Raw genomic sequence first — 26,583 nt, forward strand, 5'->3', positions numbered from 1 at the left:
TCCCTGAAGGAGCCCCTCACCCTGGTAGGCAGCAGCCGCTCTGCTTCCCATGCCCTCACACAGAACATGGAGGTGTCTGCTCAGGATGCGACTTCACAGAACGTGCCCACCGTCTTCTGAAGTGAAGATGGGGAGTTTGCTTTTGGTCTGTGAGGGATGGACAGTGGTGCCCTGGCTGTGGCTTCCACGGGCGCTGGGCTGTTGCCGGCTGCCAGTGTCAGTGTGGCACCATCAGTGTGAGTGTCAGTGAGGCTCAGCACAGAAACCACGGCTTAGTGCTCTTCGGACAGGGCTTCACCTGGGGCACCCAGGGGCCTGGGGACCACTGTGTCAGCCCTCCCACCCGCATACTCCTGGTGGTCATGGGCGTACACAATCTCTTCTGTCCGCCGGGTCCTTGAGAACTAAAGGGAAACTCGGTATGGACGTTCCACCTGGGGAAGGTCTGGGAATGGGCCGGGAGGTTCTTTGTGGACTTGAAGCCCCAGGAGGAGTCTGGGCAGGAGCTGGGGTGGAGGACAGGCCAGTGCTGACATCCTGAGAGAATGAGGGGGAGGGTTCAGGAAGGTGGATGCCGAGAATGACCCCCGGGGCCGGGTGGAGTCTGAGCAGGCAAGCTGTACCTCAGTGGTGAAGAGGCTCCCATGAGGCGGGCGTGGGGATTTGAAAGCAGCGCCGGAGAGGGTGACATCTCTTCCTTCCGGGGAGTTACGTGCCCTGTTTCCACTTCCTGGCAGGCTGCACGGGCTCAGCATCAAGCTGTGTGTTCATCATGGCACTCTTGTTCGCATTCGTGATGGCGATTTCTCTGGTTACTCATTTTTGACCCAGTGTGAATCGACAGCTTCTCCATTATGTTTACGAAGCCTCCATCTGTTTGTGTACTTTTCATCTTCTTTGTTAATGTTTTATTTTGAGACAGAGTCTCGCTGTGTCTCCCAGGCTGGACTGCAGTGGCGCGGTCTCAGCTCACTGCAACCTCTGCCTCCTGGGTTCAGGTGATTCTCCTGCCTCATCCTCCCGAGTGGCTGGGACAATAGGAGGCATGCAGCTTGTTTCTAGTGGAGACAGCGTTTTGCCATGTTGCCCAGGCTGGTCTTGAACTCCTGGCCTCAAGTGATCTTCCCTCCTTGGCCTTCCAAAATGCTGGGATTACAGGTGTGAGCCCCTGTGTCTGGCCTGTTTATGTAGTTTCCTGAGAGTTTTTTTTTTCCAGTCAGGAATAAATGTCAGATTTTACCAAATAGTTTTCAGGTTACTTTTTTCCCCTTTGATCAACTGATGTTGAGTTAAAATACTAGATTGCCAGGTGTCACACCATCCTTGTATTCCGGTCATTCACCCTGTGCGAGGAGGCACTGTGGGCAGGGTGGTGCCCTCTTCCCCGGCCGGTGACGCCTGTGTGCCAGTGCCTCTCGGAGGGATTGTGAAGGAGCTCTCGGATGAGGGGCTGGGCCTGAGGTCTGGCTGGGGAGTGCTGCGTGTGGGGAGCTGCTGTGGGTGTGTCAGAGTAGCCTGGTTGTGGCCAGCAAGGCTCAGGTAAGGCAGAGGGGACAGGAGCCCTCTGAGTAGTCCTTCCTGACGGGGCCCTGTTCCCCTCCCTAACTCAGAGCAGCGACATGCCCTTCGACGAGCTCCTTGCACTCTATGGCTACGAGGCCTCAGACCCCATCTCAGAGCGGGAGAGCGAGGGTGGCGATGTGGCTCCCAGCCTCCCGGACATGACCCTGGACAAGGTGAGTGAGGGCCCTTCCTGGAACTGGTGTGGGGACCGGGGCTGCCTCTCAGCAGGGGGCGTTCAGTGAGAGGAGCACAAAGGCCCCCAGAACAAGTTGAATGTGGCCCCCTGTACCACTCTGCCAAGGTTGGAATGGCCGTGGGCATGAGGCTGGACCCTGGCCTTAACCCTGGGCCACGTGTCCTTCTGGCGTGGGCAGGTGGAGGGGCAGCTGGGGCCCGTCCTGGAGAAGTGCACCTGGGAAGGCAGAGGAACCATGGCCTAGCCGCCTCCCCAGGACTGGGCTCTCTGACATTAGGTACCCAGAGGTCACCGCTCGAGGGCTGGGCGTTTGAAGGCTGCATTGCAGAAGGTTAACACCACATGTGCAGCCGAGAAAGAGCCACCTGCTCTGGGTGGTGCCCAGTGGCAGCTCTGACTGTTGCCAGCTCTGGTGGCTGGGTGTGGGCTCCCCCGTGCTGTGCACCCTTGGGTACCTCCAGCTCCTTACCTGTGTAATGGGAATAGCACCCCACAGGTCCATTTCCATCCCTGCTCCCCCCCGCAACACTGTGCACCCTCGGCCACCTCCGTTTCCTTTTCTGCAGAATGGGCATAGGCCCCACGTGAGCCTCAGGGAGCCCCCAGCGTCTTCACTGTTGTTGTCTTTAGTGTTATCCCGAGACTGCTTAACTGTAAAACGTTCTTTACTTTTTTGTTAAAAGGAACAAATAGCGAAGGATTTGCTTTCAGGGGAAGAAGAGGAAGAGACGCAGTCATCTGCTGACGACCTCACTCCGTCCGTAACCTCCCACGAGGCCTCCGACCTCTTCCCAAACCGGAGTGGATGTAGGTGGCTCTGTTCCAATCCTCTTCCGTGCCCAGGCCCCAGGCCAGGCAGGGGTGATGCTGATGAAGGGTCCTGGGGCTGGTGCGGGCCAAGAACTCATCACGGATGAGGGGTCAGCCTGGTGGGAAGCGTTGGTAGCCCAGGGGATGCCTTGTTCTCCCCCACCCTGGCCAGTGAGCAGGGACTCTTGGAGGGATTCAGTTTAAACAAGCGGGGAATGTGTTGTTTCCCATAGCAGATCTAGAGACAGCATCCCCATAGCCATCCTCCCCCACAGGCCTGTGCACTGGCTTTCCTGGGAGCTGAGGGCTGGGACCCAGCGGTGCGGCAGCCACCTGGAAGGGAAGGGAAGGGAAGGCCTCTTTCTTCAAAGTGCACCCCGGGTCCTGGGTTCTGTGCCCATCCACGTCCCGGTGTCTGGCCAGGGAGGGGGTCACAGCCTGGGAATCAGGTGGATGGAGAGTGGGAGTGGAGGGTCTTTGCCCGGAGAACGGGCCTTGCAGGCTGCCGGCAGTTGGGACCCTGGGGGACCTGCCTCCGTTTTCCCAAAGCTCGTTTCCTGGCTGATGAAGTCAAAGAGACTGGCTCTTCTGCCTCCTCCGACACTGAGGAGGACTCCCTTCCTGCCAACAAATGTAAGAAGGTACGTGGCTCTGCTTCTCCCAACCTCGTATCAACCACAGTCACTGCAGTGGGGTCCTGCTGAGCCCTCTCCCTGGGCGTGTGCCCTTTCTCAGAGGAGGGACGAGCTGCTCAACCCCGGGTTGGGCCGGGACCGGAGCCCCGGCTCCTGCTGCTGACCCAGAGTGTCTCTCCGACATCCTGTCTGGGCCTGCCAGGCCAGTGTCAGGGCACAGCCTCCCCTCACACACCCAGGCCTCTGCCTCCCGTCCTCAGACCCCAGAACTGGCATCAGCAGGTCAGTTGCACACACGGGTCTGGGGTCTGAATGGCGGCCCCTCCGCCCAAGCCGGCCACAGCCAGCCTCCCTCCTGTGCTGGATGCTTCCTCAGAGTCCTGATTCCCAGGCCCTTGTTTGCAGGAGATCATGGTGGGACCTCAGTTCCAAGCTGACCTCAGCAGCCTGCACTCGAACCGGCCCTGTGAGAAGAGTAAGTGGGGCCCGGGGCGGGGAACTCACTTCTGCAGGGGAGGGGCCCGGTTGGACGGCAGAACTTTGGGCAGTCTGAGGGCCCCAGCCTGGTCAGGTGCCCGCCCTTTGTGGCTTGCTGGACAGCCAAGCCTGTGGCTGCAGGAAGTGGAGACTTTCTTGACTGCGGTGGGCCTGTCGATGCCTGGTCCTGCCCACTCTGCCCAGCTCTGTCCGTCTCTTGGGGTCTGCCTCTGTCAACCTGTGCAGCCAGACCCTTGGCAGTCCATCCTGTCCCGCCCTTGACTCCAGCCACCTCCCCCCAGGTGGGGCACTGCCTTCTCCGGCTCTCTGCCCCGAGGCCCCTCCTCAGGAGCCCCGGGTCAGATGGGTTCTCCGGAGAGACCTGCTGGGTGTCATGCGGCTTCCCCTGCCTGGCTCCCCGCCTCTGCAGGGCACATCCTGTCCTGGACCTGATCTTCGTCTCTTTCCCACTAGAGTTCAGAGCCAAGCCGCTCTGGCCCCTTCCAGGCCTGGACTCACGTGCCCACTGACTTGGGTCTTGTCTTTCCCCGGAGCCCTCGGAAGCCCTGGGCCGGTGCTCCTAGCTCAGGAGCCTTCTCCAAGGTGATTCCAGGGCTGGGATGGACCCATGTGAGAGGGGAACGGAGGCAGGCAGGTGCAGCCAAGCTGGGACATCCAGAAGGCGGGGTCAGAGGGGACACGGGACCCACACCTAGAAAAGGCACCTGCAGTCACACTCTGGGTGGAGCCCTGGCCTCGGAGCCTGTCGTCAGGGCCCTTTCCCAACCCTGACTCACCCCATGAGGGTGCCCTGTCCTCAGCAGCCACGGGACGCCGCCGGCCACTCCCACCCTGTGTGACGTCTGTGCTGTTGGAGTCGTCTGCGTGCTTGTGTCTCGCGTATAGCGCTGTGGTGCTTGGTTTGGGTGCCACGTTTGCCCACCCCTCCTGCCGTGGGCTGCTGTCACGGTTGGGTCCGTGTGTGGGCCGTGAATGCCCTTGTGCCTGGTTCGTGGATAGAGCGCTCAGTTCTCGATGGATAGCAGGGAGTCGCACGGTAGGCATGAGCCGGGGTCACGCGTGCTGCCTGCGTTTCTCACTCATGGTTTGTGGGCGTGTGCAGGGGTCACGCGTGCTGCCCGCGTTTCTCACTCATGGTTTGTGGGAGTCGCTCACATTCTCGGCGTTTGACCCCGAGGGTGAACTTGCCTGAGTTGAGATGGACTCTTGTCGCGTCGTGTCTTTCACTGGCATTTCCCTGGAGAGTGGGCTCGCCATTTGGATATTCTCTTTGTGCGTGCCCAAAGCTTTCCCCCTTTCTGACTTGGGTGGTCTTTCTCTCTGATTTGTGGAGTGACTCATGCGTTCTGGAAGCGAGTCCTCTGTGGGCTTTGCGCACTGCTGCTGTCTGCTCCAGTTCGTGGCTTGCCTGTTGACTCTCTTGGTGGTGTCTTCCGTAAAGTCCAGCTTACCGATCTTCATTTTAAAAGTAATGTGTTTGTGTCCTATTTAGGAGTCTTTGCTTACCTTCAGGCTCTTGAAGGTATTCTTCCACATTTCATTCTAGAAGCTTTATTGTTTTCCTTTCACATTTAAGGCTGTGATCCAACTTAATTTAAATTTTGGTGTATGGTGGCCAGGGCTGTCGCTCACCCTGTAATCCCAGCACTTTGGGAGGCCGAGGCGGGTGGATCACTTGAGGTCGGGAGTTTGCGACCAGCCTGTCCAACATGGTGAAACCCTATCTCTACTACAAATAAAAAAAATTAACCAGGCGTGATGGCGCTCGCCTGTAGTCCCAGATAACATGGAAGGCTGAGGCAGGAGAATCGATTGAACCACAAGGCAGAGGTTGCAGTGAGCTGAGATTGCACCCCTGCACTCCAGCCTGGGCCACAGAGTGAGACTCCGTCTCAGAAAAAAAAAAATTGATAAATTTTGGTGTGTGGTTAGATGGTAGGAAGTGTGGGTTAGGGAACTGTTTTCCCATACGGATATGCAGTTGCTCCAGCACCACACATTGAAAAGACCGTGGCCAGGCGTGGTGGCTCTGTCTCCAAAAGGAAAAAATAGTCCATTCTCTCCCTCACCCACTGAGTTGCAGCGATGCCTTTGTGATAAGTCAGGTGTCTGTAAAGTGTTTGCCTTCTCTCACCCTGAGTCATGCCACACTGTCACAATTGTTCCACGTTACACGTAAGTCCGAGGTGGTGCAAGTCTTCCAGCTTTGTAAGTTTTCATTGTATGTATATAAGTTTAAGAGTAAAATTATTTTTTTGGCAACGGACAGGTTTTATTATTACTTATTTATTTTAGAGACAGAGTTTCGCTCTTGTTGCCCAGGCTGGAATGCAATGGTGCAATCTCAGCTCACCGCGACCTGCACCTCCCGGGTTCAAGTGCTTCTCCTGCCTCAGCCTCCCAAGTAGCTGGGATTACAGGTATGCGCCACCACGCCCAGCTAATTTTTTTTATATTTTAGCAGAGTTGGTGTTTCACCATGTTAGCTAGGCTGGTCTCGAACTTCTGATCTCAAGTGATCCTCCTGCCTCGGCCTCCCAAAGTGCTGGGATTACAGGTGTGAGCCACCGCGTCCAGCCCTGACGAGTTTTAATCTTAGGTAGATACACAACTTGTCGGTCATCTCAAAAATATTTGCTAGGGTTTTGATTAGGCTTGCATTGAATCTTTAATGTGGGGAGAATTGATACTCCACTCTGTGGGTTTTTACCTCTCTGGTAAAACCTTCAATCTGAGCAATGTTACGGTTTTCAGTATAGCATCTTTTTTTTTGAAATGGAGTCTCCCTTCATCACTCAGGCTCGAGTGCAGTGGCACGATCCCAGCTCACTGCAACCTCCGCCCCACAGGTTCAAGCAGTTCTCCTGCCTCAGCCTCTGGAGTAGCTGGGATGACAGGTGTGCGCCACCACACCCAGCTATTTTTTGTATTTTTAGTAGAGACAGGGTTTCACCATGTTGGCCAGGCTGGTCTCCAACTCCTGACCTCAGGTGATTGACCTGGCTTGGCCTCCCCAAGTGTCAGGATTACAGGCGTGAGCCACCGTGCCCGGCCTGCTTCTTCATTTTCTAAAATTGTGCTGGCTAGTCCAGTGCAGGTGTGAGAAGATGTGCTGATGGAGGACATCCTGTCTTGGTCTCAGACTTGGAAAAAGTGGCGTTTCCCCTGTTGCATGTGATGTTGGCTGTGAGATTTTCATGGATGCTGTATCAGATGAAAGCTCCCTGCTCTGTTCCTGGTAGCAGGCAGATTTTTTTCATGAGCGTGTGTTGAATTGTTTCAAATGCCCTTTCTGCATGGATTGAGATAGTCTTTTTCTCTTTTATTGTGCTAATGCAGTTCATTACATAAATTAACTTTCTTAATTTTATTTATTTATTTTTTTGAGACAGAGTTTTGCTCTTGTTGCCCAGGCTAGAGTGCAATGGTGCGATCCCAGCTCACTGCAACCTCCGCCTCCTGGGTTCAAGGGATCCTCCTGCCTCAGCCTTCTGAGTAGCTGGGATTACAGGCATCCGCCACCAGGCCCGGCTAATTCTGTATTTTTTACTAGAGATGAGGTTTCTCCATGTTGGCCAAGCTGGTCTCGAACTCCCAACCTCAGATGATCCTCCCACCTCGGCCTCCCAAAGTGCTGGGATTACAGGCATGAGCCACTGTGCCTGGCCCATAAGTTGATTTTCAGACGTTAAATTAACTGGGCGTTGTGGAATAAACGCTGCCTGGTCAGGAGGTATTCTCTCTGTTGTTTGTCACGTGCAGTCAGTCCTCATTATCGCTGGGTCTTGTATTGGTGAATTGCCTACTTGCTAGAATTTATCTGTAACCCCAGATCAGTGCTGGCAACACCATTGTGGTCAGTCGCCGGCGGGTGTGTGGAGCGGTGGGGAAGGTGAACGGCCTGACGTCAGCTCCCAGCGGGGTGGGCGACACCCCTCTGCCTGTCTCAGCTCTCGCTGGGTACGCCTTTCCACGGTGTCCTTCATGCCGTTTCGCATCTTTGTGCTTTGTGTTGGCGACTTGACTGTTTAAAATGGCCCCTAGCCGGGTGTGGTGGCTCAAGCCTGTAATCCCAGCACTTTGATCCACCCGAGGCGGGTGGATCACGAGGTCAAGAGATCGAGACCATCCTGGTCAACATGGAAAAACCCCGTCTCTACTAAAAATACAAAAAATTAGCTGGGCATGGTGGCGTGTGCCTGTAATCCCAGCTACTCAGGAGGCTGAGGCAGGAGAATCGCCTGAACCCAGGAGGCGGAGGTTGCAGTGAGCCGAGATCGCGCCATTGCACTCCAGCCTGGGCAACAAGAGCGAAACTCCGTCTCAAAAAAAAAAAAAAAAAAACAAGAAACAAAACAAAAAAAGCTTAAATTTGGCCAAGTACGGTGGCTCGCGCCTGTAATCCCAGCACTTTGGGAGGCCAAGGTGGGCAGATCACTAGGACAGGAGTTCGAGAGCATCCTGGCCAACATGGTGAAACCCTGTGTCTGCTAAAAATACAAAAGTTATTTCTGCATGGTGGCACATGCCTGTAATCCCAGCTGCTCATGAGGCTGAGGCAGGAAAGTCGCTTGAACCCGGGAGGCGGAGGCTGCAGTGAGCACAGATCTCGCCACGGCACTCCAGCCTGGGTCACAGAGCAAGACTGTCTCAAAAAAAAAAAATTAAACTTAAGTTTTTTTTTTTTTTGGAGACAAAGTCTTGCTCTGTGGCCCAGGCTGGAGTGCCGTGGCGAGATCTCGGCTCACTGCAGCCTCCGCCTCCCAGGCTCAAGCGATTCCCATGCTACAGTCTCCCAAGTGGCTGGGACTACAGGTGTGCACCACCATACACCGGCTAACTATTTTTGCGTGTATGTTTTGTAGAGACCAGGTTTCACCTTGTTGCCCAGGCTGGTCTTGAACTCCTGGCCTCTAGCATGATTCAGCCCCCTCAGCCTCCCGAAGTGCTGGGATTACAGGCGCGAGCCACAGTGCCCAGCTTGCAGCAAGGTGTCTTTAGTGGTTGAGGAAAATGCTGTATTTCCCTGGGGCAGTGATTCATGCTCCCCGTGAGCACCTGAGTTCATGGAAATTAGCACAGACGTGTTCGATCCCTCCCTTCCTCAGTTTGATTAGCTCCGGTTGATGATTTTTGCATGATTTTTGCATGTATGTTCGTGGAGGGACTGAGCTGCCCTTCTGTCTGTATTTGAGTCTGGTCTCGGTCCTAGGGTTGTGCCGCTTTCCTAGATGTGTTTGGAAGTGCCTTTTTCCAACCTCTGGAGGAATTTGTGTAAGGTCATTTCCTTCTGCGGTTCTTCAGTGGAGTCATCTGGGCCTGGGATTTAGTTTTGTTTCTGTGGAAGGTTTTGAATTATAAGTTCAGTTTATTTATTTAGAGACAGAGTCTGGCCTCTGTCACGGGTGCAGTGGCGCAGCAGTCTCTGCTCACGGCAACCTCCGCCTCCCGGGTTCAAGCGCTTCTCCTGCCTCAGCCTCCTGAGAGGCTGGGATTGCAGGCGCCCGCCACCACACCAGGCTGATTGTTGCATTTTAGGTAGAGACACGGTTTCACCGTATTGGCCAGACTGGTCTCAAACTCTTGACCTCAGGTGATGCTCCTGCTTCGGCCTCCCAAAGTGCTGGGATTACAGGCGCGAGCCACCGGCCAAGTTCCTTTGATTGAACGTACGTGGTTTTCGTTTCGATGGGTTGTGTGTATGCGGAGCTTACTGTGCAGTGCGTCGTTGGCCCTGTTGGCATCGGGCTGTCATCAGACCCTTGGGCACCCTTCCCAGGATCTGTGGGGCGTCCCCTTTTTGATTCCTGATAGTGGTGATTGGCATTTCCTCCTTTTTCTTGTCCCCCGGATCCGCCTTCTGAGGAGTTTTATCAGACGTGTTTCTCTTTACGGAAAACTCACCGTAGCCTTGTTCGTGTCTCTCTGTTGTTGGATTTCTGTTTTTCATTAAATGTGTGCTCTGAATGAAGAGACCCCCAGACAGGCTTTGTGTGAGCAACATGGCTGCTCATTCACCTGGGTGTGGGCGTGCTAGTCCCAAGAGGCAGCGCAGGGCAGCGGGACGGGAGTTGGTCTTGTAGCTTTGGGGTGGACAGTAGAAGGTTGCAGAAGTTACCGTTGAGGGCAGCTTTTGCAAGCTGGGAGGGGGCCGAAGGGTCTGGAGTCACGAGCTTGGTCTTGGTCAGCTACAGAGGCCAGTTGCCTCATCAGCTGAGGCGGGAATAAGGAACCGTAGAAACGTCTCGGGTTAATGAGGCCCCCCAGGGGCTGATCGCTCTCCTTCTTGTGGTTTTCCAGAACTCGTCTGGGGTGCACGTGTGGGTCACAGAGGTTACCCTGTGGGTCCCTAAGAGGCCTTACATGTTTTACTTTTTTTTTTCTTTTCTTTTTTTCTTTTTTGTGACAGAGTCTTGCTCTGTTGCCCAGGCTGGAGTGCAGTGGTGTGATCTTGACTCACTGCAACCTTCGCCTCCTGGGTTCAAATGATTCTCCTGTCTCAGCCTCCCGAGTAGCTGCGATTTCAGGCGTGCACCACCATGCCCGGCTAATTTTTGTGTTTTTAGTGGAAACGGGGTTTCCCCATGTTGACCAGGCTGGTGTCGGACTCCCGACCTCAGGCGATCCACCCGCCTCTGCCTTCCAAAGTGCTGGGATGACAGGCCTGAGCCACCGCGCCCGGCCCTCTAACCGGTGTTTAATTGAATTACTCTGGAGTCAGAAAACAGACTCTAATTTCAGTTCTTTGAAGTTAGTTGCGCCTCGCGTTGTGACCAATATTTAATCTGTTTTGGTCAGTGTTCTGTGTGCTTGGAAAGAATGTGTGTTGTGCGGTTGGTGGGTGGAGCTCTCCGTGCGTTCCTCTCAGTGAGTTGGGTAGCTGTCATTCACGTCGTCTGTATCCTCACTCGGGTGTTCGGCCGCATTTCATCTTTACCGAGAGATTTGTAGGGATCGTCTGTTTCCCCTTTGTTTCCGTCCGTTTCTTCTTCACATTGCAGCCATGTTATTGGGTGCACAGACCTTAAGATGGCTTTGTCTTCCTGTTGAATTGTTTCTTCTGTCATTGCGAAACGTCTTTCTGTGGTAATCCTGTTCTTACCGTACATAAGTACTGGACCTGCCATACATGTGACTCGGCAGCGTTTTCTAGGTTTGTTCAGTGTTTGCATGCCTTTTCCCGTTCTTTTTACCATTCTGTATTTTTTATTTGAGCTGTATTGTCTGTAAATGGCACGTTTAGGTCTTCTATTATTTTTTTGAGATGGAGTCTTTGGAGTCTAGTTGTGCAGTCTCCACTCACTGTAACCTCTGCCTCCCGGTTTCTAGCAATTCTCCCACGTGAGCCTCCAGAGTAGCTGTGATTACTGGTGCACGCCACCACGTCCAGCTGAGTTTTTAGTACAGATGGGGTTTCACCATGCTGACCAGGCGGGTCTCCAAAATCTAGACTCCAAGTGACCTGCCCACCTCGGCCCCTCAATGTATGCGCGAGGCACTGTGCCCAACTAGATTTTGTTTTTAATTCAGTCTGATGGTCATTGTCTTTTAATGGAGTTTTTAGTTCATTTGCGTTTTTTTTTTTTTTTTTTTAAAGATGGGGTTTCTCCATGATGGCCAGTCTGGTCTTGAACTCCTGACCTCAGGTGATCCACCCACCTCTGCCTCCCAAAGTGCTGGGATTACAGGTGTGAGCCACCACGCCAGGCCTCATTTGCATTTTTTAGGTCACTTGTATGTCATGTAATTGTGGAAACAAGTGTATGATGCCACTGTCTTGCCCTTTGCTTTTCTGTGTGGTACGTCTGCTCTTTGTTCTTGTTTTTTTTTTTAGACAGTTTCACTCTTGTTGCCCAGGCTGGAGTGCAGTGGCGCGATCTCAGCTCACCGCAACCTCTACCCCCTGGGTCCACGCAGCTCTCCTGCCTAAGCCTCCCGAGTAGCTGGGATTACAGGCGTGCGCCACCACGCCCAGCTAATTTTGTATATGTAGTAGGGAGGCGGTTTCACCATGTTGGTCAGGCTGGTCTCAAACTCCTGACGTCAGGTGACCTGCCTGCCTTGGCCTCCCTGAGTGCTGGGATGATAGGCGTGAGCCACCACGCCCAGCCTGTTTTTCTTTTTAATTTTTTTGTGTTTCCTTTTGGATTAATTAAGGAGCTTTGTCTCGTCCTCCGTTTCAGCTTACAGTTTTAGTTTAGTGCTTACCTTAGAGGTTACAACAGGAGTCCTTATCACAGTCTCCTTTAAGTAGAATGTACTCATTTGAAGTGGACTGTGAGGCTGTGTGCGGCGGCTCACACCTGTAATCCCAGCACTTTGGGAGCCTGAGGTCACCAGAGTCAAAATTCGTGGCCGACATGGTGAAACCCCGTCTCTACTAAAAATAAAAAATTAGCCAGGTATGGTGGTGGCGGGTGCCTGTGATCCCAGCTGCTTGGTAGCAGAATCACTTGAACCCTGGAGGCGGAGGTTGTGGTGAGCTGACACGGTGCCGCTGCACTCCAGCCTGGCGACAGAGCGAGACTCTGTCTCAAAAAAAACCCCCAAAAACACAGAACTACGTATCACAAGGCGATAACGTTGCTGTTTTAAACAGTGAACATTCTCTGTATTGACCCACGTGTATCCCTCAACCTCCAGTTGGGAGCACGTCCTTCAGCCTGAAGAACTTCTTTTCACTTGGCCTTATGCTTCCTTTCAGCATTATTTTGTCTGAAAAGCCTGGATTTTGCTTTCATTCCCTGAAGAATATTTTCATGGTCATATTTTTCAAGGTTTGCAGGGTTTTTCCTTTCAGCACTTAACAGTTCCCTTCCAGCATTCTTGGCTGCCGCTGTCTCTGTTAAAAATCAGAGCCTAGGCCGGGTGCGGTGGCTCACTCCTGTAATCCCAGCGCTTTGGGAGGCCGAGGTGGGTGGATCGAGGTCAGGAGTTCGAGACCAGCCCAACCAACATGGCGAAACCTTGCCTCTATTTAAAAACAAAAACACTCAGAGCCTGTCTTACTGTTTGCTTTGAAATCATTGTGCTGTCGTCTCTCCTAAGATTTTTTTCCTTTTTTTTTTTTAAACCGGTTTTACTGTGATGTGTGTGTGCACATGTGCCTCTGTGTGTCCTTGCGTTTGCCCGAGTGCCCCGGCTCTGGAGGTTGGCGTCCGTCTTCAGTCGTGAAGAATTCTTGGCTCTCATCTCTTCAGACTTTGTGCTGCCGCCTTTCTTGGTCTCTTCTGTGACTCGTCTGCGCGTCTCCAAGGTTGCCTAGCTGTCATAACGCCTGCCCCAAACGCCGCTCTGTCTTTGTAGGCTGTCGGCTTCTTTCTGACTCCACTCGTTGGGTCTCGTGCTGTGCTCAGGCTGCTGGTAAACCACTCCCCTGGCCCGTGCATTTTCCAGTCCTGGAAGGTCCTTGAGATTCTTCCGTAACTTCAAGTCTCTGCGGAGACTCTCCAGCTGATCCCAGATCGATGTCTTCGTCTGTGGACGCCTCGTGTTGGCTGTGTGTAGACATGTTTTCTGGTTTTATTTGGACACACGGTCTTGCTCTGCTGCCTGGGCTGGAGTGCAGTGGCGCATTCGTGGCGACCTCCTGGGCTCAAGTGCTTCTCCCACCTTAGCCTCCTACGTGGCTGGGACTACAGGCAGGTACCACCAGGCCTGGCCACTTTGGAAATTTTCTGTAGAGGTGGAGTGTGCTGGTCTCAAGCTCTGGCCTCAGCCAGTCCTCCCACCTCAGCCTCCCCGAGTGCTGGGGCTGCTGGAGTGAGCTTTTTTCCCTCGCGTTTCCCCACCCTTCACGTGCTAGGCTTTTCTCCAGAGATGGCCTCTTTTCTTGGAGACCACCTTGGTCCAGGCAGGGCTCAGGCGGTGCCTGTGGAGATGGAGAGAGGTGGCTGTGGGGTCTGCCCTCAGGGACCAGGAGAGGCCCCGCCTTGTGGGCACAGCACCAGCCCGGGAGCTGGTTGTGTGTCAGCCCCCGGTGGTAGAGTTTCCCGTGGGAGCGGTTTTCCCGTGTGCGTTTCTCGCCGTCTTCCCCTTGCACTGATGGCGTTCGTTATTCGTTGGTTTGCGTTGTTTGGGTTCCTGTGCCTCTTTCCTGGATAATCGAGAGGGGCCGGCACTTGTCCCAGACTTGGCCCTGAGCTCTCCGCTGCCTTGTCCCCGGCCACGTCCCTCCCTTTGCTGAAAGCTGACTGCATCTGAAGTTGTGGCCCTTTCCTCCCCTGTTAGCCCATCCACCCCCTGCACCAGCTGCCGGGGGCAGGACGTCTCCCCAGCGCTGATGCACATTCTGGCCATGGCTCTTCTGATCCCGCGGTTAGAGTGCGATGGTGCCTGTGGGGGTTCCCGCTTGTCCACGGGACCCAGGCCCCAGCTGCCTTCATCCGCTGTCTGGGGTCCGCACGCCTCAGCTGCCTTCATCCGCTATCTGGGGTCCGCAGGCCCCAGCTGCCTTCATCCGCTGTCTGGGGTCCGCAGGCCCCAGCTGCCTTCATCCGCTGTCTGGGGTCCGCAGGCCCCAGCTGCCTTCATCCGCTGTCTGGGGTCCGCAGGCCCCAGCTGCCTTCATCCGCTGTCTGGGGTCCGCAGGCTCCAGCTGCCTTCATCCAGAGTCTGGGGTCTCCTTCCTGCTCTGTCAGGCCCCCACATCTTATACCTGTGCAGCCTGAAGCCAGCCTCGCCTCACTGGGGTCACTCCTTACATCCCCCTTTGCAGAGCCCTCGCTGGGAACTCCCCTGCCCCAGATCTAGGCTGCCTGCAGCTTCCTCTGACCCCTTGGCTGGATCAGGCGCCCCTGCTGACTGCTCATGGCTGCCTGCGTTTGGTCATGAGGATACAGGCCTGTGTCTGGCTCCTGGAGCCTGCTCTGGACCCAGCCTCACCAAGCCCAGGAGGAGCCAGTGACAGTGCCCCCAGGGAAGGGGGTGGTGTGTCCCAGCATGTGTGGGTGCAGAGCGGGTTCCTGCAGCGTGACCCTTGCCCTCTGGTTGTGCAGTCTACGAGAACGAAGACCAACTGCTCTGGGATCCCAGTGTCCTCCCCGAGAGGGACGTGGAGGAGTTCCTGTACAGGGCCGTGAAGAGACAGTGGCACGAGACGGCGGGGTCTCAGCTCCCGGAGGGAGAGACCGTGAAAGACAGTGAGCAGGTGGGCGCTCCCGTGCTCGGGACAGGGGCTGAGGGGCAGGGAGGGCAGAAAGGAAGCCACGGGTCAGGCGTGTGGGGGCCTGGGTGTCAGAACAGCCACTCAGATTGGGAGGGGGCCAGTTAAAACCACGTATCAGAGGAGGCGCAGACGCTTCCCGATACCTCTGCAGGGGGATGTAGATACCCTGAGATCTCTCCCTGGATGGAGGTGTAGACAGCCCGACATCACCCCGATGTCTCTCCCTGGATGGAGGCGTAGACGGCCCTGACATCACCCTGAGATCTCTCCCTGGATAGAGGCGTAGACGGCCCCCGACATCACCCCTGATATCACTCCCTGGATAGAGGTGTAGACGGCCCTGACGTCACCCCTGATATCTCTCCTTGGATGGAGGTGTAGACGGCCCGACATCACCCGATATCTCTCCCTGGATAGAGGTGTAGATGGCCCCCAACATCACCCCTGATATCACTCCCTGGATAGAGGTGTAGATGGCCCCCGACATCACCCCTGATACCACTCCCTGGATAGAGGTGTAGACGGCCCTGACGTCACCCCTGGTATCTCTCCTTGGATGGAGGTGTAGACGGTCCGACATCACCTGATATCTCTCCCTGGATAGAGGTGTAGATGGCCCCCAACATCACCCCTGATATCACTCCCTGGATAGAGGTGTAGACGGTCCCGACATCACCCCTGAGATCTCTCCCTGGATGAAGGTGTAGACGGCCCGACGTCACCCCTGATATCTCTCCCTGGATAGAGATGTAGACAGCCCTGACGTTACCCCTGGGATCTCTCCCTGGATAGAGGTGTAGACGGCCCTGACATCACCGCTGACATCTCTCCCTGGATGAAGGTGTAGATGGCCCGACGTCACCCCTATCTCTCCCTGGATAGAGGTGTAGACGGCCCCTGACGTCACCCCAGTATCACTCCCTGAATAGAGGTATAGACAGCCCCCGACATAACCCCTGAGTTCTCTCCGTGGATAGAGGTGTAGACAGCCCCCGACGTCACCCCTGATGTGTCTCCCTGGATGGAGGTGTGGATGGCCTGACGTCACCCCTGAGATCTCTCCCTGGATGGAGGTGTAGGCAGCCCCCATGTCACCCCTGATATCTTTCCCTGGATAGAGGTGTAGACGGCCCATTGTCATCCCTGATGTCTCTCCCTTGATGGAGGTGTAGACGGCTCTGACGTCACCCCTGAGATCTCTCCCTGGATAGAGGTGTAGATGGCCCTGATGTCACCCCTGAGATCTCTCCCTGGATGGAGGTGTAGATGGCCCGACATCACCCCTGATGTCTCTCCCTGGATGGAGGTGTAGACGGCCCTGATGTCACCCCGATCTCACTTCCTGGATAGAGGTGTAGACGGCCCTGACGTCACCCCTGATGTCTCTCCCTGGATGGAGGTGTAGACGGCCCTGACATCACTGGCGATGAGTGGTGTGGGCCGCCCTGGATACCACTCCTGGTGGGTATAGACGGTTCTTGCTGTCAGCTCCTGGGGTGAGCCCATGGGAAGAGTCTGCACATCTTCTCCCCAGGCGCTGTACGAGTTGGTAAAATGCAACTTCAACGTGGAGGAGGCCCTGCGGAGGCTGCGGTTCAACGTGAAGGTGATCCGAGGTGAGCGGCGTCCGGGCGCGTTCCTCCGCCGCCCCGCCCCGGACGCAGCTGACCTGTCCCCCGGCCGTTTTTGCAGATGGACTCTGTGCTTGGAGCGAGGAGGAGTGCAGGAACTTTGAGCACGGCTTCCGTGTGCACGGGAAGAACTTTCACCTGATCCAGGCCAACAAGGTGCGGATGCCGCTGTCCTCCTCCTGCCAGGCTCCGTGTGGGTGGGTGGGGCCCTCCGTCTGGTGGGGGGCGGGCTTCCTGATCTGGGCGGTGTTCTCCATCTGGGGAGGGGATTCTGCATCTTGGAAGGGGCTTGATCTGGTGGGTGGGTTCTTCATCTGGAAGGGGCTTCTCCATCTGGGGAGGGGCTTCTCAGTCTTGGCAGTGGCTTCTTGATCTGGGGGGGTTTCTCTCTGGTGAAGGGCTCCTAAGTCTGGGGAGGGGCTCCTCAAGTCAGGGGAGGGGCTCCTCGGTCTGGGGAGGGGCTCCTTGGTCAGGGGAGGGGTTCCTCGGTCAGGGGAGGGGTTCCTCGGTCAGGGGAGGGGCTCCTTGGTCAGGGGAGGGATTCCTCGGTCTCGGGAGGGGCTCCTCAGTCAGGGGAGGGGCTCCTCGGTCTCTGGAGGCTCCTCGGTCAGGGGAGGGGCTCCTCGGTCTGGGTAGGGGCTGAGGGTCAGCAGGCCCACAGCACACGGCTGACTGCAGGCCTGAGCCCTGTGTCTGCCTCCTCACTACGTGCTCATTGCCGTCTTCTGTAGTTTCCTCTACTGACTGCTCTGGGCCCCTTTCCAGTCCCCAAAAGAACAAGGCTCTGGTTTTGGGAAGGAATGTGCCAGAAGTGGGTTCCGGTAGGCGTTTCCGTCTCACATTCCGCCTAGCACCATGGGCGCCTCATTTCCATGCCCGTGTCCTCAGACGGGAGCCTGCTGGCTTTGTGCCCCTCACTGACCCCACAGCGGGACCCTGACACCTGACACCTGGGGACCAGGGGTCTCAGGGTTCCCTCCAGGGACCCGGGTCCTTCTGCCACCCAGGGAAGACCCTCACGACAGGTGGGTCTTCCTCTGCCCCTCCCTCTCTCTTGGCCTTGTCCTCTGTGCGTCTCTGCACGTCCTGCAGGAATGCCATCTGTCCTGTGGCTCCTGGAGTGATGAGGTCCAGCTGTGATAACAGAGCGACTTAGAAGTTCCAGATTCCAAATTCAGAGTCCTTTATTAATTAGCCGGCGACCAAGAGTCAGCTCATGCTCAAAGTTTCCCGGCCCCGAGGAAGGGGCTTGATTTAGGTAGGGGAGGGGAGCCTAGCTGAAGTGGATTTTACAGAAGCAGAGCGGGCGAGTGAGCTGGTAACCAGCGGGAGGAGGTTCCAGGATTGTTAGTCGCTAAGGGTATTTCTGGACAATCACCAACACGGCTTCAAAGAGAGTTGCACACAGCAGCAGGTGCGCTTGTCAGGCAGGATGCAGTGACATTGTCACATGGTGGGATGAGCAGAGTCAGCGTGGCCCAGTTACGCTCCCGGAGGGGCTGGGGTCAGGAGCGGGGAGCTCGGAGTTTACAGCTGAGATGGGGTCAGTGATGCCGGCCCAGGGCAGGTTATTACACAGCCTCTTGCCAGAGTCAGACATCTCTGGCTGAAAACCTGCCTGTGGCTGGCCTGTGGCTTCTCCTTCTCTGTCCACACCCCTCTTGGGCACTCAGTCCCTTCAGGACCGGCGGGTCTTGTGTCCCGGGGCCTGATGCCTTCCCCTGAAGGGAGGAGGCGCCCGCCGCGGCTGATTGTGCAGCACAGGGCGTTCCTGTGACTGCGGGGCGGCCGTGGACTGTCCTCGTGGAGTTCAGCGCCACTTGGTGCTTGGATTGGAGGCAGCTGGGATGGGTGTGGCCGCAGGGCAGCAGGGTTGCTGGCTGTGTTTCTGTAGCTCCGGGCGGGGGCTGTGTGTAGCCAGCACACGATGGTTTGCTGTGTCTGGAATGGGACTGGGAGCCGGTATTCATCTCAGCCTGGCCTTTTCCCGGGCGGCTCCCTCATGGCGGGCACGTAAGGGTTGCCCTCTGGAGAGGTCGTCTGGGTCTCACTCCCAGGCAGGACCCCATGCTGTGCTTGCCGGGGGAGCACTGGGTGTCCTGGTTCTGGTGGTGGTGGGTTAGTTAACCAGGGTGTGTACAGGTGAGGGGTCTTTTCCGCCTCCTCAGTGGGGGCCTCAGCCTCAAGCTCACTGTGGGACCGGCCTCCTGGGTGGAGAGGCAGGAGATGTCGGCAGGTGTGCATCCAGCTCCGTGCCAGGTGCTGCACGGAACACGCTTGTCCCGTGTCCCTTCTCTTCTCCCTGACCGCCTTACGTGTGTGTTTGGGCCTTTGTGTGCTGCGTTGTGAATTTTGAATCAGGTTCACGGAACCCGTATGTCCTTCCATGGTGTCTGGTGTTACTTGGGAAGCACTCGGCGCTGGAGGGATGTGTTTGGTGGGAAAGCAGGCCCTGTGGGCTTGTGCGTCCTCCTCCCGGGCGGGGGCCCTGTTCAGGAGTCTGTGGACCCTGCAGGGCCCGTGTGTGTGGCTGATGCTACAGAAAGGAAAGAGGGGTCTCAAGCCAGGAGCCGGGGGGCTCTCCAGGGGCTTGGAACAGGAGTCAGTACCACATGCTGCAAGCCCGCATTCGCTCATGGTGGGCATAGCCCGTGGGCCTGAGTAGGGTCATGGGGGTCTTGCATTATCTGAGCTCAGTGGATGCTGTGCTCTGAGAGTGGTGGGTGCCGTCCCAGGAGACGTCCTGGGTTGGGGGTGCAGGTGCTGGCGGCTGGGGACAGAGGTGACACCTGGCCCCTCCCCGCAGGTGCGCACGCGGTCCGTGGGCGAGTGTGTGGAGTACTATTACCTGTGGAAGAAGTCCGAGCGCTACGACTACTTTGCCCAGCAGACGCGGCTGGGCCGGAGGAAGTACGTCCCGTCTGGAACCACGTGCGTGCAGCTCCTCCCCAGCAGTAACCGTGGGAGGCCGCCCCACCGGGGGTGGGCACCTGGGCTCCTGGGCAGGGGCGTCCCTTCTCTCAGCTGCCCCGGCCCTTCATGGCGCCCTCTTCGCACAGGGACACGGACCAGGACCTGGATGGCAGTGACCCTGACGGCCCCGGTCGCCCCCGCCCTGAGCAGGACGCCCTGGCTGGGATGCACACAGGTGAGGCGTGGGGGTGTCTCCTGCCTTGGGGGTGGCTGCCAATCTGGAGCTGCGAGGCCTGGTGGAGCCCCTCGTCCCCGGCACCCGGGTTTGGTGGGCGTCAGGGTGGTTGAGGGCCCGCCACGTGGTGTGGATATGGCTCTGCGCACCTGGCCGGGAGAGGGGAGGGGCATGGGCGGTGCCTACCTGGGCTTGCTGAAGGGGTGTCTCTGGCCCACCCCCGGGGAGCCCCACATGGTCAGGGGGGTGCTCTCCAGGCCTCAGTGTCCTGGGAGGGCCTTCCTGCCCCTTGCTGGGGACGTCGCCTCAGTTACTGGGACACTCAGGAAGGACAGGGTGTTGGAGCCGTTGCCGGCATCTTGCACGTGAGGCCACCACGGACCACGCTGAGGCCTCGGGGGGTTCTCACCGTCTCCGAGGGTGGAGGCCTGTGGGGTGGGTGGGGTGCAGACAGGGACCCTTTGCTTCCTGGCCCTGCGTTGAGATGGTGGAGTCTCGGGAGGGTCGCCCCATTCCCAGAATCCAGTTGTTCCGTGGCTCGTTTGCCCAAGGGTGCCCACATCTCCCTGCTCCCTAGTTCACTGCCCCGAATTCACCGCCCCAAGCTTCATTCATACCCAAGTCTGTTGTATTCTGCTCTGGTTTTAAAGATGTGGGTTGTGACCCATTCAGTGATTTATGACCTTTTAAAGCTGGGGGCCTCAACCTGGGATCTCACAGATGTCAGCGTAATTGGTTTGTTTTGTGTTTGTGCAGAGGCTTTTTTGAGGTCCACAGGCTTTGCTGCACCCAGCAAGGTTAGGTGGGCACCCGCCCGGTCCCCAGCCTGCCGTGCAAGGTGACTGAGCAGTGCAGCGTGGCTGCAGCCCAGTGCCTGTGGGCAGGCCCCACTCTTTGCTGCCTTCTCTTTCACAGAGCCCCTGAGCGTGGATGGCACAGCCGGTGGTCTCGGTGAGCCTGGAGTGGCCTCTGGTGGACCCCCGTCCTCGGAGCCGGGGCCCTGTTCCTTTCAACAACAGCTGGATGAGCCGCCCGCTGCGCCCCTGCCCCGTCTGCCCCCAGCCCCGGCCGACCCAGCCTCATACCTGCCGGCCGTCGGTGCTCCGGAGCCGGACGCCAGCCCAAGGCTGGCCATGGACTTCGCCCTGCCCGAGGAGCTGCCCCTCATCCCCAGCCATGTGGACCTGGGCGCCGACCCGGAGGAGACAGTGGCCCCTGCCCAGGTGGCTTTGTCGGTCACCGAGTTTGGACTCATCGGCATTGGGGACGTGAACCCCTTCCTGGCTGCCCACCCCACGTGCCCGGCCCCCGGGCTACACTCGGAGCCCCTGTCACAGTGAGTGCCGCCCAGCCCCCAGCTGAGGTCCCCCCAGCCCTGGGGCAGAGCTGAGGAAGGGGAGGATCTGCCCCGAGGGTCCGTGGACAGTGTGGCTGCAGGAGCAGGCCCTTGGTGTTTCTTTAGGTTTCTTCTCCACTTGTGATTTGATTTCTGCATTTCCCACTAGAGGACACATTCCCGTGGTCCACGCTCTCCACAGACGGGGCAGGTGCCGGGCTCTCCCACCCCTGCCCCAGCCACCAGCTCCCCCAGAGCACGGGGCCCTGCTGCTGTAGGGGCTTGTTCAGGCTGCTCGCACCAGCATGGGTTCTGGAAGGCAAGGCTCAGTCAGCCCCCGGCACCAGGCCGTGTGGATGCGTGGGCCTCACTGACACATTGTGTAGGTTCTGGGTGGGGGCAGGGCTGGGAGGCTCGAGTCAGCCCCCGGCACCAGGCCGTGTGGACGTGTGGGACTCACTGACACTCACTATGTAGGTTCTGGGCAGGGGCAAGGCTGGGAGGCTCAGTCAGCCCCCGGCACCAGGCCATGTGGACGTGTGGGCCTCACTGACACTCACTGTGTAGGTTCTGGGTGGGGGCAGGGCTGGGAGGCTCGAGTCAGCCCGCGGCACCAGGCCGTGTGGACGTGTGGGCCTCACTGACACTCGCCCGTGTAGGTTCTGGGAGGCAAGGCTCAGTCAACCCCCGGCACTAGGCCGTGTGGACGTGTTGGCCTCACTGACACTCACTGTGTAGGTTCTGGGTGGGGGCAAGGCTGGGAGGCTCAGTCAGCCCGCGGCACCAGGCCGTGTGGACGTGTGGGTCTCACTGACTCTGCTTCTCTTTTGGTCTCCCCTGCAGCTGTAACGTGATGACCTGTTGATTCCTGGCCGTGGGCGGGCGTGTGTGGCCGAGTGGACTTGGCGCTGCTGCTGGCCCGCCTCCGTCGGTCTTCTGACCCCTACCCCCTCTCAGGCCTCGGGGCAGCACCTCCTCTGCTTCAGAACTCGTCGGGACTGGGGTGAGGGCCTGGGCCGTGAGCCCCTGCCCCCGACCACACAAACTGGACCCAGGGCCACAGCCAGCACCGTCGGCGCCCAGCACTGCCGCCCGGGTCCAGGCTGCCGCCTGCACGTGGGGTCCATCCGGCGGCCAGGGACAGAAAGACTCGGCGCTGGGGACACCGGGCAGAGCCGGACACCTGGTCTCTTCCAGCTAGCAGAGGCGAGGGAAGGGGCCGCTGCCCCGGCGGGGAGACGGCAGGACGCCCCGTCCCGCACCAGCAGCCTCCGCCGGGGCGCCCTCAGCTCCCTGCTCGGCTCTGTCTCCACACTTGGCAGGGCCGCGGGCTGCCCCAGCCAGGGGGTCGTGGCAGCTGCTTCTCAGTGCCAACCCCATGGGGCACAGAGCCATATACCTCGCTGTCCGGCGACCCCAGCCTCGCCACCCACCCCGTCGTCTCCACTTCAGGAAAAGCCGCACTTTACACCGCCACCTGCCTCCTCCCCTCCCTCCCTGCTCCCCGATCCTGAGCGGTTGGGGTGGGGGCCCCTCAGCAACCCCAGACGTGGGTTTGAGGAGACAGGTGGCTTACACCCCCTTTGCTGCCCTCCCCCAGTACCAAGGCAGGGTCCCCAGAGGAGCCAGCCGCCCTCGCCGCCACGCGGGCCCGACTCCAGCCCGCTTGCCCAGCCCTGCAGGCGTTTCTTCTGTGGGAGCGCCCCGCACGCTGGCTCGGAGTCCCGTCCTCCCCGCCCTCGTCTGTCTGTTTACACGTTGGAGTGGGGTCCTCCGTGGGCGGGTGCTGTCGGCCCCTTGTGCCCGAGCACCTTTCCGAGTGGACTCGACCATCCCTCACCCCCCACCAAGGACCACACTGTGAAGTGATAACTGCCTTGAACCCCCCTTGCTGTTTTATTTATTAAACTTGATTTGAAGCCCAGGGCGCCGCATGGTGGGCTGGGTGGGGCTAGGATGGCGGGTGTCCTTGTCCTCTCCCTCTGTTCAATGATCTGGGGTGAGTTGTGACCCATGCAGGCAGGGGGTCCAGCGGGGGGACGGTGTGGTTGGCCACGTGGCGGCCGCTCGGTAAGAGGAATGGAGGCACGACGCCAGGGTGTGTGTGAGGAGGCCTGTGTCTGCCTGGAGGTGGTCAGGGCAGCGCCCGGGAAGTGACATTTGAGCTGAGCCTGAAGGAGGACGGGCCTGCGTTGCCGAAATTCAGCAGAGTCCTGGCAGTTACGACGGCAGACACGGAGGCGGCAGGCCTGGGCTCCCAGAGGCTGCGGGCACGGAGGGCGGGCGCGCGGGGTGGGCGCCGTGGGTCAGGAGGCTGGTTTTGTTCTTGGGGTGGCAGCTACTCGAGGTCTGCGTTCGCAGCTCTGCAGGGGCTGATCGGACCGTGTCGGTGGCATCCTCCCCTCGTCAGTGAGGGAGACGCGGGCATGCTGACGGCGTGTGCGGAGGCCTGCGTGAGCCTGTGAGGGGCCAGCCCCGGGTCGGGAGGGTAGGAAAGGAGAGATGGGCCAGGACCACTTGTGTGATGGGCCTGGGAGAGTCAGGGCTCTCTGGGGAGCTGGCGCCGTGAGCCGTGAGACCCAGTGCCAGCCGCCGGGCAGCCTGGGGGTGTGGGGATGGGCTGTGGAGCGGGTTTTGGTTTTTGAGATGGAGTCTCCCTGTCGCACAGGCTGGGGTGCAGTGGCCTGATCTCGGCTCACCGCCACCTCCGCCTCCCGGGTTCCAGCGATTCTCCTTCCTCCGCCTCCCAAGCAGCTGGGATTACAGGCACGCGCCACCATGCCCAGCTAGTTTTCGTATTTTTTTTTTTAGTAGAAACGGGGTTTCATCCTGTTGGCCAGTCTGGTCTGGAACTCCCGACCTTGTGATCCACCCACCTCGGCCTCCCAAAGTGCTGGGACTACAGGCGTGAGCCACCGCGCCCGGCCCGGTTTTCGTTTTCCTTCAGACGGGGAAGCTGTTCTGTCTTCTGGCTCGCCCTGCCTCCCGAGGGAAACCTCTCTGGTTTCTCTCCCCTGAATTTGAGCAGTTTGATCAGGACGTCCTGTGGTGGACACAGACAGTGTCCTTTGAGGCCGGCCTCTTCCATATTCATTTCAGGCCCCTCCCTATCTTTTTGTGGCTCAACAGCCTATTTCTTTCTTTCTTTTCTTTTCTTTTTTTTTTTCTTTTTTTGAGACGGAGTTTCACTCGTTACCCAGGCTGGAGTGCAATGGCGCGATTTCGGCTCACCGCAACCTCCACCTCCTGCATTCAGGCAATTCTCCTGCCTCAGCCTCCTGAGTAGCTGGGATTACAGGCACGCGCCACCATGCCCAGCTAATGTTTTGTATTTTTAGTAGAGACGGGGTTTCACCATGTTGACCAGGATGGTCTCGATCTCTTGACTTTGTGATTCACCCGCCTCAGCATCCCAAAGGGCTGGGATTACAGGCTTGAGCCACCGCGCCCGGCCTCTTTTCTTTTTTTGAGATGGAGTCTTCCTCTGTTGCCCAGGCTGGAGTGCAGCGGTGCGATCTCGGCTCACCGCAACATCTGCCTCCCGGGTTCAAGCGATTCTCCTGCCTCAGCCTCCTGAGTAGCTGGGACTACAGGTGCGCGCCACCATGCCCAGCTAATTTTTGTACTTTTTTTTTTTTTTTTTTTTTTGAGACGGAGTTTTGCTCTTGTTACCCAGGCTGGAGTGCAATGGCGCGATCTCGGCTCACTGCAACCTCCGCCTCCTGGGTTCAGGCAATTCTCCTGCCTCAGTCTCCTGAGTAGCTGGAATTACAGGCACGCGCCACCATGCCCAGCTAATTTTTTGTATTTTTGATAGAGACGGGGTTTCACCATGTTGACCGGGATGGTCTCGATCTCTCGACCTCGTGATCCACCCGCCTTGGCCTCCCAAAGTGCTGGGATTACAGGCTTGAGCCACCGCGCCCGGCCTAATTTTTGTACTTTTAAGTAGAGACGCCGGCTTCAGCGGTTACGGTCCACGTCCGCTCTCACGCTCTGCTTATGTACCTGGTTTCTGTTCTCAGAAGATAATCAATAATAGTAACATAACCTTCATGTCCTTCATATTTCTGACAAATACGTGAACTGCGCTGACACGTTCGGTTTTCTCCCGGCCTCGGCTACGTGAAAGTCCTGGGCCCCACCATCTCCAAGACATGAGATTTATGTGACCTGTCACCGACCACCATGACCGCCCCTGACCTTCGCTGCCCACTGCTTTGTACTCAGTAAATTAGGTCAGAGCGTCCAGGCACTCGGGGCCACTGCAGGTCTCTACGCTTCCACTGGCCGTGGACCGCCAAACTCTTTTCTCTCTCTCTGTGTCTGTGTCTTTTATTTCTACAGTTTCTCATCTCTGCACCTGCAGGGAGGGACTCACAGAACCCTATAGGGCTGGACCTTATAAATACAGAATCTCTTTGGACCATATACATGATTTTCTTGTATTTTTTGGACTTTGACAGTTTGTGGTGTACCTGGGTCTAGTTTTCTGAACTGAGTGACGTCAGCCTGAGGATGGGTGCATTTCAACAGATTTTGAAGTCTTGACCGTGATTTCTGAAAATGTTTGTTTTCTTTTTTTTCCTCAGAATTCAGTTTCTGGGAGAATATTTCTCAAATTTTTCTGATTTTCTGCTCTGTCTTCCTTTTGGGTCTCTGGTATATGTGCCATGTGCTGGGGTATCATCCCACAGGTCTCTGTAGTCACCTGTATCACGGCCGTGGTGACCCACGGGTCTCTGCGTTCACCTGTATCACGGCCGTGGTGACCCACGGGTCTCTGCGTTCACCTGTATCACGGCCGTGGTGTCCCACGGGTCTCTGCGTTCACCTGTATCATGGCCGTGGTGTCCCACGGGTCTCTGCGTTCACCTGTATCACGGCCGTGGTGACTCACGGGTCTCTGTTCACCTGTATCACGGCTGTGGTGACCCATGGGTCTCTGTTCACCTGTATCACGGCCGTGGTGACCCACGGGTCTCTGTTCACCTGTATCACGGCCGTGGTGACCCACGGGTCTCTGTTCACCTGTATCACGGCCGTGGTGTCCCACGGGTCTCTGCGTTCACCTATATCACGGCCATGGTGACCCACAGGTCTTTGCAGTCATCTGTATCACGGCCATGGTGTCCCACAGGTCTCTGCGTTCACCTGTATCATGGCCATGGTGTCCCACAGGTCTCTGCAGTCACGTGTGACGGACCTGGGGGTTGTCGCACGCGTCTCTCTTTGTTCTCTTATTTTCTGTCTCTGTGCTACTGTTTGAATAATTTCCTTTTTTGTTGTTGTTTTTGAGATGGAGTCTCACTTTGTCACCCAGGCTGGAGTTCAGTGGTGCGATCTCAGCTTACTGCAACCTCCGCCTGCTGGGCTCAAGAGATTCTCCTGCCTCAGACTCCCCAATAGCTGGGATTACAGGCGCCTGTTCCGATGCCCAGCTAATTTTTGTTGTATTTTTAGTAGCGATGGGGTTTCACTATGTTGGCCAGGATGGTCTCGAACTCCTGACCTCATGATCCACCCTCTTGGCCTCCCAAAGTGCTGGGATTACAGGCGTGAGTGAGCCACCGCACCCTGTCCTTTATTTTTCTGAGAC

At 57.4% G+C, this 26,583-nt stretch overlaps 1 protein-coding gene across 5 annotated transcripts in view; it reads left to right on the forward strand.

The window, feature by feature from the left end:
* The window catches only part of MIER2 (MIER family member 2), a 39,663-nt gene extending 14,248 nt beyond the window's left edge, over positions 1-25,415 (forward strand). For 4 of the 5 annotated variants that reach the window (XM_074384906.1, XM_074384908.1, XM_074384905.1 and 1 more), the window contains 11 exons: positions 1,611-1,736; positions 2,443-2,566; positions 3,119-3,210; positions 3,610-3,679; positions 14,700-14,851; positions 16,404-16,485; positions 16,562-16,656; positions 19,307-19,431; positions 19,560-19,648; positions 20,564-20,984; positions 21,828-25,415. In XM_074384906.1, coding sequence (XP_074241007.1) covers positions 1,611-1,736; positions 2,443-2,566; positions 3,119-3,210; positions 3,610-3,679; positions 14,700-14,851; positions 16,404-16,485; positions 16,562-16,656; positions 19,307-19,431; positions 19,560-19,648; positions 20,564-20,984; positions 21,828-21,849 — 1,398 coding nt within the window. In that variant the 3' untranslated portion in view covers positions 21,850-25,415. The remainder of the gene's footprint in view (positions 1-1,610; positions 1,737-2,442; positions 2,567-3,118; positions 3,211-3,609; positions 3,680-14,699; positions 14,852-16,403; positions 16,486-16,561; positions 16,657-19,306; positions 19,432-19,559; positions 19,649-20,563; positions 20,985-21,827) is intronic. The other variant, XM_074384907.1, reaches the window with a different exon arrangement.
* Positions 25,416-26,583: the final 1,168 nt, after the last annotated feature.

This window comes from Saimiri boliviensis, chromosome 14 (assembly GCF_048565385.1).
Source record: "Saimiri boliviensis isolate mSaiBol1 chromosome 14, mSaiBol1.pri, whole genome shotgun sequence".
Taxonomy (NCBI): Eukaryota; Metazoa; Chordata; class Mammalia; order Primates; family Cebidae; genus Saimiri; species Saimiri boliviensis.